This window comes from Cavia porcellus, unplaced genomic scaffold (genome assembly GCF_034190915.1).
Source record: "Cavia porcellus strain 051 isolate PalLab524CR breed Dunkin Hartley unplaced genomic scaffold, mCavPor4.1 scaffold_32, whole genome shotgun sequence".
NCBI classification, from domain to species: Eukaryota; Metazoa; Chordata; class Mammalia; order Rodentia; family Caviidae; genus Cavia; species Cavia porcellus.
The window spans coordinates 30,042,808-30,054,702 of record NW_026947515.1 but is presented as its reverse complement, the minus strand read 5'-3'; the positions used below and the strand labels follow the sequence as shown (position 1 = coordinate 30,054,702).

General features: G+C 53.1%; 1 protein-coding gene across 1 annotated transcript; it reads left to right on the top strand.

Moving 5' to 3' along the window:
• On the top strand, window positions 1-3,557 carry Arhgdia (Rho GDP dissociation inhibitor alpha). The gene is made up of 6 exons (XM_003464812.5): window positions 1-197; window positions 1,344-1,561; window positions 1,693-1,776; window positions 1,957-2,033; window positions 2,112-2,175; window positions 2,263-3,557. Exons 2-6 carry the CDS (start codon window positions 1,372-1,374, stop codon window positions 2,460-2,462), a joined length of 615 nt encoding a protein of 204 aa, XP_003464860.1. The 5' UTR covers window positions 1-197; window positions 1,344-1,371; the 3' UTR covers window positions 2,463-3,557.
• Window positions 3,558-11,895: the final 8,338 nt, after the last annotated feature.

Below are 11,895 nucleotides of genomic sequence, written 5' to 3'. Positions count from 1 at the left end.
CCGCCCGCCCACGCGGGGCGCGCCGGCCGCAAGATGGCGGCGAAGCTCGCCGCCCCACCCACTGCTCATGCGCAGTCGGCTCCGCCCGCGGGAGCGGAAGTTGTGTGACCCCGGAAGTGGCCGTCCGGGCGGCGGGCGGCGGACGACGTTCGTCACTTGGTGCGGGAGGGAGCACGAGCGCGGTGGTCGAGCCCCCGGTGAGTACCCGGGCGGGGGGCGCGCGGCTGAGGGGAGCCCGCCTTTGTGCCGCCGGTATGTGCCGCTCGGGGTCTGTGAGCCGGCTGCGGAGACGGCAGGCGGGGCGGAGCGAGGCGGGGTGGGGCGGGCCGGGCCGGGGGCCCAGCACAGGCCCCAGTCGAGCGGGTCTTTTACTCCGGTCCGCGGCGTCAAGCTCTGTACACTGCCAGGCACCCCGGGCCGCGCAGGCAGCTCCTAAGTCGGGTCCGATCCCCGGGCTCCGGCCGCGCGCCCCACCCCACCCAGATTTCAGCTCTTGCGGAAGTGCGGGCCGCGCCCGGGATGCTGTCGCCGGCGGCCTCGCTCTGTGGGCCGCGGAATTCTTGGACTGGCCGGAAGCCCCCGTGCTGTCCTGCATCGCCAGAGTCCGGGCCTCGGGCAGGCTGCAGGGAAGAGCGCGTTTTTGCCTGCTGCGCCGCCCGCGGTGATCCGAAATTGCTTTGGGCGCCGCTCCGGGATCTGGCGAGTTTATGCAGCAGCCGAGGTCAAAGGAATCTGGGGGCGACTGCGTTCGTACCTGTGGGGTCCACGCCTTCTTGTGTGCCCCCCGGCCAGGGTCTAGAATGGTCCCGTGAATGCTGAGTGCTGCAGTAGCCCAGATTGTAGCCACAGAGCCTCCCAAATGGGAACCACTAAGGATGCTTGGAGCCCACGCGCGCCTCTGCCCTCCATAGCAGGTGGCCCCCAAATCTGAACTCGCACCGTGAGCTGGGACAGACTGAATCCTGCACGTGGCTAGGACTGGAGTGTACTCCCTCAGGCACACCCAGTCTGTGAACCAAGCCTAGGGGTTCCTTGTGGCAAAGGATTGGGCTGCTCAGAAACCACTGTACCCTAGGACTTTAGTGTGGCTCTGCCAGCTGGGTCCGGGGGCTGCACACGGGGCGACATATACTCTCACCTCCTTGAAAACAGTGTACATTTCTTAGCCCCTGATCACGGTACAGGGGATGGACAAGTTTCTTTCTGGGGTGCCAGGTATTCAGCTGTGCTCCTCCCCTTGACCCACCCCCTTTAGCACAGCCTGTGGTGCCCTAGTGTAGGGGAGTGTCCCAAAGTGACCCAGCTTCACAGCCCTGCAACCCTCCCTCCCCCCTCCCCTCTAGGTTTCCCAGACCCAAGCTAGAGGTGAGCATGGCAGAGCAGGAACCCACAGCAGAGCAGTTGGCCCAGATCGCAGCAGAGAATGAGGAGGATGAACATTCAGTCAACTACAAGCCCCCAGCCCAGAAGAGCATCCAGGAGATCCAGGAGCTAGACAAGGACGATGAGAGCCTGCGCAAGTACAAGGAGGCCCTGCTGGGCCGTGTGGCCGTGTCTGCTGGTGAGTGGCTGTTGGGGAGCAGCTCTTGCACTAGCACAGGGACACCTGTCACTCTCTGCTTGTGCTCTGCTCCCTGCCCCTACCCTGGCTATGTGCCTCTGGGGGTGAGCTCTAACCTACTGTCTCTCCAGACCCCAACTGTCCCAACGTCATCGTGACCCGTCTGACCCTTGTGTGCAGCACAGCCCCCGGCCCACTGGAGCTGGACTTGACAGGTGAGTGGGCACCAGTGTCCCAAGTTGGGGCATTGGCGCTCTGCCACCTGCCTTAGAAATAATTTCCCGAGTCTTAAACCCTCTGGTGAGCCTGATGGGAACTCTTGGTGCCCAAGGAGGCCTGCAGTGAGGACTTGGGGCCTCCCTCCCAGGCCTGGGCTGAGCCTCCTCCCATCACAGGTGATCTGGAAAGCTTCAAGAAGCAGTCCTTTGTGCTCAAGGAGGGTGTGGAGTACCGGATAAAAATCTCTTTCCGGGTAAGGCCTAGGCTTTTGGGGGGACACCAGGAGAGGGAGCCAGGGAACCTAACTGACCTTTGACCTGGGTCTCTGCAGGTTAACAGGGAGATTGTGTCTGGCATGAAGTATATTCAGCACACCTACCGGAAAGGCGTCAAGAGTGAGTGGGCACCTGGGGAGGGAAGGCAGAGGGCCTCCCAGGAGGAGCAGGCGACATAGTGGCTATTGTCTTCCTTCTGCCCCACAGTTGACAAGACCGACTACATGGTGGGGAGCTACGGGCCTCGGGCAGAGGAGTATGAGTTCCTGACCCCCATGGAGGAGGCACCCAAGGGCATGCTGGCTCGGGGCAGCTACAACATCAAGTCCCGCTTCACAGATGATGACAAGACTGACCATCTGTCCTGGGAGTGGAATCTCACCATCAAAAAGGAGTGGAAGGACTGAAGCCTGGCCAGGAGGCGGGCAGGGTAGACAGACGGATGGACGGACAAACATGACCCTCCCCATTTCCAACCCTACCCCAAGCCAAAGCGCCGACAGGGCCCCTCCCCACCGTTGTTCCCCTTCAGTCCATCTCGGGGAACTCTTCCACCTGTCCCCTGCTCTCCTGCCACAGGCCCCTATGGTCTCTAGTGTCACGTTGCTGCTTCTGCCTGTGCCGTGTCGGGATGGGGGGCTCCAGCCCGACCCTCCCCAATCTCCAGATTTCCTTTCCCCGTTCTCCCCCAGGCCCAGACTGGGCCCTGGTTTTCAGAAGGGTGTGGAGTTCTGTGGGGCTGCCAAGCCTCATTTCCACCTCAGCTGAGCTGGGGTACACACTGCCGGGCCCTGGTCAGTCCACCCACTACCCTCACCCCCGCCCAGACCATTTGTCACTGTCAGTCACCGTCTAACCATGATGCCTTAACATGTGGAACGTGTGCTGGGGCCTTGCTAACCCTAACTCCCTCTCTGCATGAGCATGTAGTCTCCCCACCCCTGCCCTGTCTGTGACCCGCTGACCTGGGAAGGCCTGGGGTGTGCTGCTCTTGCTCCTGCCCAGCCTGCCAGGGCCTGGCCAGCCCTCTCCCTACTCCAGCCAGGGCTTTGGAAGGGCCAGATTGCCAAAACTGAGTGCCCCAGCCCCATCTGGGAGGCAGGTGTGCTCTGCCTTTTCTGCCACCCCAGGCAGTGCTCATGTCCCCCTCCCCACAGAGAGCCCTTGGGGGACAAAGCCAGCTGCTGAGCCTTACTTGTCCCACCTGGGCCCATGGCCCCAAAACCTTGTGCCTGGCCTGTCAGTATTTATTGCCTCCATTCATATTGTCCTCTGGACCAGCTGGCCTGCTGGCTCTCAGTGCCACCATCCCCAGGCAGGCCCTCCCTGGACCCAGCCAGGACAAACATGGGACCAAGTGCGCACACAGTTGGGAGCTGATTCCTGTGCCTCCCCTCCCCCTCCCTGGTCCCCAAGTGGTGTTTGTCAGGCCCAGGCCTTGACAGGCAGAGGAGCCTGTCCTTGCTTCTATTCTGACCGGGAAATAAACACCCCTGAAGGAGTAGGGTCTCTTCTGCTTGTTTTGGAGGTTTGGAAGAGGTGGCAGGGTGCTTGTAGGGGTGAGATACTCCACCAGGGACCTCTTTACAAGCCTGAGGTGCTTCAGCTGTTGTCTCCAAGCTATAGTGAGAAATGAATGTTGAAATCACCCTTTCTCTGAGATGACCTGGTAGCATGCACCTGCAATCCCAGCATTAGGAGGCCGAGGCACACTAACCATGCATGAGACCAGCCCGAACTACATAGGAGAGCCTGCCTGAACTGGAAAGAAAAACCTTAAAGAAGAGCTAGTTAGTGGCTGGGGATTCAGCAGCTGAGGCACCTACCTAGCAGGTGCGTGCAAGGGCTTAAATTTGATCTCCAGGCTGGGGATTTAGCTCAGTGGCATAAGCACCTGCAGGCAGTCGTGAGTTCAATCCCTGGTACCAACAAAAACGAAAAAGACAAAAAAAAAAAAAAAAATTTTTTTTGATCTCCAGTACCAAAAAAAAAAAAAAGCCTGGCTGCAAGGCATGGTGATGCACTCCTGTAATCTCACTCCCAGCATTTGGGATGTTGAGGCAGGAGGATCCTTGCAAATTTGAGACCAGCCTGGGTTACAAAGTGAGTTCAAGGCCAGCCTGAACTGCATAGCAAGAGCTGTCGCCAAAAGCAAAAAGAAACAGTTGGAGATGGGGTTCAATGCAAGACCCTAATTCAATCTATGAGACTGCTCATGGGCCCTGAGTCCTGCTAGTGTGGCCCATCACAGGAAGTTGGAGTAGGTGCTAGCCGTGCTAGCCGAAGGTCAGGACCCAGGCCCTGAGCTGGGGCCTTTGGGGCTGACTTGTTAAAATTTACCGTCAGGCACCAGCCCCTTGCGGGGACTCCCTGCGTGAACCCTTCTAGGAAGTCCTGCCTTCTTCCCCAGAGGAACCCAGGGAGGAGGACAGGGAGCATCTGCACAGCTAGAGGAAAGGCTGCGCTGCCTGAAAGGCACAGCCCCTGGACGAACTCTCCCCGAGGAGCAGAGCCCCTTGAGGGCAAGACCAAGACTGGAGCGGAAGTCATTGGCCGCAGGGGTAGGCAGGATGGGCAGAGCGGGTGGGAGGGATGAGGCTGGAGGGAGAAGCCTGTCACACCGAAAGAGGGCGCAAGAGGGTTGCTAGGCTTGCCCTGGCTCCAGGGCCAGACTTCCAGTCTGGCCAGTTTGTGTGCAAGATGACATAGCCGGCTCTGAAGCTCCAAAGTTGGCCAGTAACTATGAACGCATACCCTGCCCATCTGCGCTAGCTAGGGAGGGCTAACAGCCTAAGCACCACGCTGAAAGCACTACTCCAGGAAGCTTCTGGCCTGGTGCAAGCCCCAAAAGCTGCTGCTTAGGAAGGAGGGGGCAGCTGGCAGCGAGTCGCAGTGCCCCAGCGCCGTCCCTGGCCACTCCTGTGGCAACCCACTGTAGTCCTAGTGCTCAGCAGTGGGCTGAGAGCTCACCTTTCACTGATCCCAGAGACATCCTGCCCTCTTCCCCATCACCGAACCCAGCTGCACCAGTGTGGGTCCCTCAGGCCAGCACACTTGAGCCGTCCATCTGTACCTGGCCCCTAGGACAGCCATGGAGAAGCTGACCCCAGCACTGTCCCTCTGAGAATAACCTGACAGAATGGCAACTGGCCCTGTTGTGGAACCCCAGAGCCCAGACTCTGCCTAGCCTCTCCCAAAACTGCTTCAGCCAAGGAGGGCAGGTGCTCAGAGACTGCCCATATTATCACCCATGCACAAGGGGGACGGGCTCCAGGCTCCTAGCGTGTTCTCTGCTGTCAGCAGTTTTGCTGACTGGGCCAGGGCTTCTCAGGCTCACACTGGGTCTAAAAGCTTAATCTTTTCACTCGGATTTTCCCAGCCTATCACACGCATGAACTCGGACCCTGAGTGCCAGGTCATGCCCTGAGTGCAGGCACACAGCCAACAGCCAGGACTTTGCCCCTGCCCCACCCAGATGGCACCTGTAGAAGGTTTGTGACGTGTCCTTCGGGTCCTAAGTCTCATCTGATCTTCCTAGTCCCCCTCTGACCTGTTTGTGCAGCTTGAGTTGCCTGCTCAGTCAGGGCTGGGTCCTCTCCACCCAGCTTCCTCGGGCTGTGGCTCTCATCCTCCCCAAGCTACCTCTTCCTCCATTCCGGCCCAGGGTGTTCTTCCTCCCAGGAGAATAACAGGCAGAAGCTAAAGCATGCAAGGAGCTGTCCGGATCTGTGATGTGACAGTGATCACTAACTGTGTCGACACACAGGAACCTTCTCTGCCCAACACCATGCTGCACTACAACCCAGGGTCCTCTCCCATGCTCCACACCACTGCCTGGCACTCTCCAGTAGAGTCTGCTGCCACCCCCCTCTCTACTGTCACGTGCCACCTCTGATAAGATCCCTGGCTGAAAAGGAGTCATTTTGTTCTGAGAACTTTTTTTTGTTCTAGGATTTAAACTAGGCCTTACATATGCTAGGCAAATGCTTTACCACTGAACTGCACAACTATGTTCCCACCTTTTTTTCTTAATTATAATTTAATTTAGTGTGTGGGGAATTCTGGGAATTAAATCCAGAAATTTGAAGCTAGGCATGGTGACACATGCCTATAATCCAAACACTGGGGAGACTGAAGCAAGAGGATCATTGTGAGTTCAAGACCAACCTGGGCTACAAAGTGAGCTCAAGGCCAGCCTGAACTGCATAGTGAGACCCTGTCTCTCGGGGGGGAAAAGAGACTAACTAAACAAATAAATTTACTTTGAAACAAGGTCTTGATAAATAGCCCAGGCTGGTCTCAAACTTGTAATTCTTCTGTCTCAGCCTCCAGAGTAGCTGGGATTCTATTGTGTACTACCAGGCTAGATAAAAACACTGTTTTGTTTTTGACATAGGGTGATGTTATGTAGCTCAAGCTGGCCTTGAAAACACTATTTGGTGAAATACCTAAGAATCAACCTAACAAAGGAGGCAAAAGACCTCTATATTGAAAACTACAATACTCTCACAAAGAAGATTGAAGGAGATGCTAGAAAATGGAGAGATCTCATGCTCTTGGGTAGGAAGAACCAATATAGTGAAAATGGCCATACTTCCAAAACTGTTATACAGATTTATTGCAATCCCAATCAAAATTCCCATAGCACATCTCACAGAATTAGAGAAAACAATCCTAAAACCCATCTGGAACTAGAAGAAGCCTAGAATAGCGAGGCAATCCTGGGCAACAAAGACAAGACAGGGGGCATCATAACCTCTGACCTGAAATTATATTATAAAGCTACTGGGCCAGGGATACAGCTCAGCGGCATACGTACCTGCTTGGCAAGTGTGAGGTTGTGAGCTTGACACCTGGTACCAAAATAAATAAATAAAATAAAGCTACTGTAATTTTTAAAAACAAATATGTGTGCGAGTGTGGTGGCACACACCTGTATTCCCAGCATTGGGGGAAATTGAGGAAAGAGGATTATTGTGAGTTCATTAAGGGCCAGCCCAGGCACACAGTTCAGGGCCAACCTGAACTGCACAGTGAGATCCTGTCTCAAAAAAAAACAAACAAAAAGGGGGCTGGAGATTTAGCTCAGCGGCATAAGCACCTTCCTTGCAAGCAGGCAGTCGTGAGTTCGATCCCCAGTACCAATAAAAAGGAAAAAGACCAAAACAAACAAACAAACAAAAAACCAGCATGGTACTGGCAAAAAAAAACCCAGACACCTCCAGACACACCCAGCCACATTATCTCTGACAAAGACGCCACTGGAAGACAGCCTCTTTAATAAACGGTGCTGGAAAAAACTGGCTCCACACATGTGTGAGATTAAAACTGGACCTGTATCTTTCACCTGTAGTGAAATCCATTCTGATTTCACTAAAATCAGAATGGATCAAAGATTTTAATAATAAAACAGAAACATCAGGTCTGCTGGAAGAGAGAGTAGGCAAAACTCTTGAAGACATTGGTGTAGGTGAAAATTTCATGAACAAAACTCTGACTGTGGGGCTGGAGGTTTAGCTCAGCGGCGCAAGTGCCTGCCTTGCAAGCAGGCAGTCATGAGTTCAATCCCTGGTACCTATAAAAAGGAAAAAGACAAAAAAAAACAAAAACAAACCTCTGACTGCACAGAAACTATCACAAAGAATCAACAATGAGATCTTACCCTGCTAAAAAGTTTTCCCAAAGCAAGAAAAACCACCAACAGCATGAAGAGACAACCTACAATGTGGGAGAAAATGTTTGCCAGCTGTTCCTCAAAGAATTACTATAGAGAACACATAAAGAACTCAAAAAAATCAATCCTCCTAGATTTAATGACCCAGTCCAAAAATGGGCATCTGAGATAAATACACCCTTCTTAGATGGAGAAATACAAACAGAAATAAAAATGTGAAAAATTGTTCAACATCAAGGCTGGGGATTTAGCTCAGTGGTTGTAAGCACCTGCCTGGCAAGTGTGAGGTCATGAGTTTGAATTCTGGTACCAAAAAAAAGGTCTGTATCTGGCAAAAGCCGGGGGATTTAGCTCAGCAGCATAAGTGTCTGCCTGGCAAGCACCAGGTCCTGAGTTCAATTCCCTATTCAAGCCAGGCATGGTGGCTCATGCCTGTAATCCCAGCACTCGGGAGGCTGAGGTAGGAGGAGGAGGATGGTTGTGAGTTTGAGACCAGCCTGGGCTACAAAGTGAGCTGAAGCCCAGCCTGAACTGCACAGCGAGACCCTGTTTCAAAAAAGACCAAAAAAAAAAAAAAATTCCCTACACAAAAATAACAAAAACAAAACAGACTAGGTGTGGTGGCACACTCCTGTAATCCCAGCACTTGGAAGCTGAAGCAGAAGAATTTTTTGCAAGTTGGAGACTGGCCTGGGCTACAAAGTGAGCCCAAGGCCAGCCTAAACTGTGTTACAAGACCCTGTCTCAAAAAGACCAAAATAATAGTAATATAATAAAGTAAAAAATAAAAAACTTGATTACACAGCAGCTTAAGCCATATGCACACTCTTGCTAAGCCTAGCAGGCGTCCCCACCCCCGGGACTGGTGCTGGTCTACAGCCCATTAGAAACTAGGCCACACAGTAGCAGGTGAGCAGTGGGTAGTGAGTGACCCTCCGACTGTACTGTACCGACCCAGCACTGGCTTTGCTGCCTGAGCTCCGCTCCTAACAGACCACCTGTGAACTACATGTGACCTCTGACACCTGAACCCACCCCCAATCTATGGAAACATTGTCTTCCACGAAACTGGTCCCTGTTCCCACAAAGGCTGGGGACTGTTGTCCTAAAGCATCTGTGATGGTCAGAGAAACACTCATCAGAGACATATGGTGGCCCTTGTCCCCCAAGGCTCCTAGAAAGCCTGAGAAGGAAGAGAGGCCAGGCCCTCTCCCCCAGGCCACCCAGACAAGGTATTCCTCTCAGGGTGGAGGCCCTCAGCTATTCCCTGTTCCACCCTACATTCCTGGGTGAAGGAAGCACTCTCTGTCTTACCCAGTGCACTCGGGCTGAGGACCTCTCAAGGCCATCAGCTGACTTTGCCGTCTGCTTGGGTAGGTTTGGGAACCTCATTCAGGAAGAGTAGAAGTACTGCAGCCACTGAGCTCATTCAGGCTGGACTGTGGTTGGATGTCCTCATTTTCACAGAAAATCAGCTTGGCTGAGCTCAGGATTTAGCTCAGGGGTATAAGGGATTGCCTGACAAGCACAAGGTTGTGAGTTCTATCCCTAGTACCAAAAAAAGAAAAAAAAAAAAAAATCAGCCACCTGGACCACAGAACAGTGGCGCACCCCTTGGTGCCCTGGCAGGGCAATTGTCTGTATGGCATCCCAGCTACCCTCAGTGTCAGTCACCAACAGCCCAGAGCCAATCTGAGAAATTCCAGCTGCTTGGATTCTTGTGTGCTCTGTGTACCTACATGTTCTATGTGGTGTGAACACTTTTTTTTTTTTGTCTTTTTTATCGGTACCAGGGATCGAACTCACGAATTCAAGGCAGGTGTTTATGCCGCTGAGCTAAATCCCCAACCCCTGTGAACACTTTTCAAACACAGATCAACATTATAGTAACTCAATCCTTTAGTTTTTTACCATTAGTGGACAGAAACCAGGCCTCAGTATTTTGTAATCTAAACTGTTTTGTTTTTTGAGATAGTCTTGTTAGGCAGTTGAGGGTGACCTTGAACTTGTGGTGATCCAACTGCCTCAGTGTCCCAAGTGCTGAGACTACAGGCACTCAACACCCAGCTTTCTCACCTCTGTTTTTGTCAGAGACAGGGTTTCACAATACACTTCAGGCTGACCTTGAACTACTATGTAACCCAGGCTGGCCTCGTAACTCAAATCGATTCTCCTGTCTCAGCCTCCGGGGTGCTGAGATTGATTACAGGCTTGGGCTACCTTGTCATTTGAACTCTTAAAACATCTCCTATACCTACACATGGTTCAAAAGTCTTGTCTTGGGCAACAGATTGTTGTTTGTAAAACAGGTCAAGATAACCACAAAAACGTTGGGAGATAGTGCCACAAACCTGAAGCAATCTCCACCCGAACCAAGGGCAGGATCGGGCAATCAAAGAGCTGCCTAGAGGCAGCTAGTGGCAGTTAGTGGCAAGCACCTGCCCAAGCTCTGGCTGAGCTGATCTGGGGGCAAGGGGAAATGCCACTTTTCGGCTTTTGTAGGTCTGTGAAATTACTCATGGAAAGCAGGCAATTCTCCCAGATGTCAACAGCCACATTATCTGATCCTTTGTCTACTGGCAAAGGGATGGAGATGGGGCACAGAGCTGGCAACTTGGGAAATAATAAGTTCTTACTCTAAAAATGTAGGGAGTGACAACGAAGGAAAAGTGAGATGACCGCTTTCAAGAGTATCTCAACAAGCATGGTGGCACATGCCCATGATCCCAGCACTCCACAGGCTGATTGCTGCAAGTGCAAGGCCAGCACGTACTACAGAGTTCAAGCCCAGCCTGAACTGCATTGTGAGATCCTATCTCAAAAACAAAACAAAACAAAACAAAAAAACTGTATCTCAAAAAATATTCTCAAAAGTACAGAAGCAGCCACGAGTAGTGGCATAGGCCTGTAATCCTAGCACTTGGGAGGCTGATGTAGGTGGATTGAAACTGTCAGAAACAAAAACAGTGGTGAGGATTTAGCTCAGCGGCTTAAGGAATAATCACCTGCCTGGAAAACGCTAGGTTGTGAGTTCGATCCCTGGTTCAAAAAACAAAGAAACAAAACAGACAAAAAAGCACAAGAGAATCTTTATCTTATATATTTTACTATTTCTGAGATCAGGATGTTAACAATCAACGTGTACTTTAACATAGAGGGTTTGCTTTCTACACAGGTTTAAAGATCACGTGTGCCTTTGCATGTGCTCATGGAAAAGAACCGGAGGAGTAAGATGTCCGGAGAACTGGTGGAAAAGCGGGGCAGGCAGAGGTGGTGGCAGAGCTGGGCAGTGAAGGTCTGGGAAGTTTAACAGAAAACGTAACCTCCTATGTCATTTTAAAGTTTCGGGAAGCCATGTAAAATAATAATAATAAATAAAGCCGACTTAACCCAAAGCACATAAATGATCATTTCACAGGCGGCCAGCGTGGTCGCTAACGCTACAGTGCTGTGCATTCCACCGACAGCCACTTTCGGCCTGCCTCAGGATGGAGACCGCGCAAAGCGCGAATGTGGGCCATCGCCGGCGATTGTCACCTGCGTGCCCCTGATAGGTCCGGCAGTCACAGCCAGAACTCACGCGTGGCTGACACCCGAGCGGTCTCCCGCGATGGCCTGGAAGAGACTGTAGGTGGGCCACCACTCCCTGCAAGCACCGCACGGGCCGCACGCGCACCGGAAGTTGCGTCAACCTGGCTTCCGGCCTGAGGAGGCGGTGCCAACTGAGGATACGCGGTCCAGTAAGAAAGCAACACGAGGGGTTACAGAGGCGCAGGCGTAAACCCGCCCCTCGGTTGGGGGACTCCGTCCCACTGCCACGTTCGACGAAGGAACACAGGGCGCGCGCACCTCGGGGCCAATCAGAGGTCTCGGAGAACTGACAGCCGAAAGCATTAGCCATTCCATATCTGCGGAAGGTGTGGAAGGAAACCACCAGTCAGAAGTTGAAGGAGAAAAAGTTCTCTTCCAGACACCAATTAGGGAGAAGAGAAGAGAGCAAGCGCGAGCGCCCCAACCAATCCTGAGCGAGGGGGAAGAGGCCTCTGCAGCGATTCCGACTCTTGGGCGGGGCCTAGCTTGGGTATCCAATCTGAGTGTGGTGGGGGAAGGACCCACAGTCCACTGACCAATCGGCGAGTCCCCGAGGGCGCGTGCGCGCGGCGGGC

What these genes read in the sequence shown, in the direction of transcription:
- Arhgdia (XM_003464812.5), top strand. Translation starts at nt 1,372, where the DNA reads ATGGCAGAGCAGGAACCCACAGCAGAGCAGTTGGCCCAGATCGCAGCA. An exon ending in ACTGGAGCTGGACTTGACAG is followed by an intron (nt 1,777 to 1,956) that starts GTGAGTGGGCAC and finishes CTCCCATCACAG; the next exon opens with GTGATCTGGAAAGCTTCAAG. An exon ending in GGATAAAAATCTCTTTCCGG is followed by an intron (nt 2,034 to 2,111) that starts GTAAGGCCTAGG and finishes GGGTCTCTGCAG; the next exon opens with GTTAACAGGGAGATTGTGTC.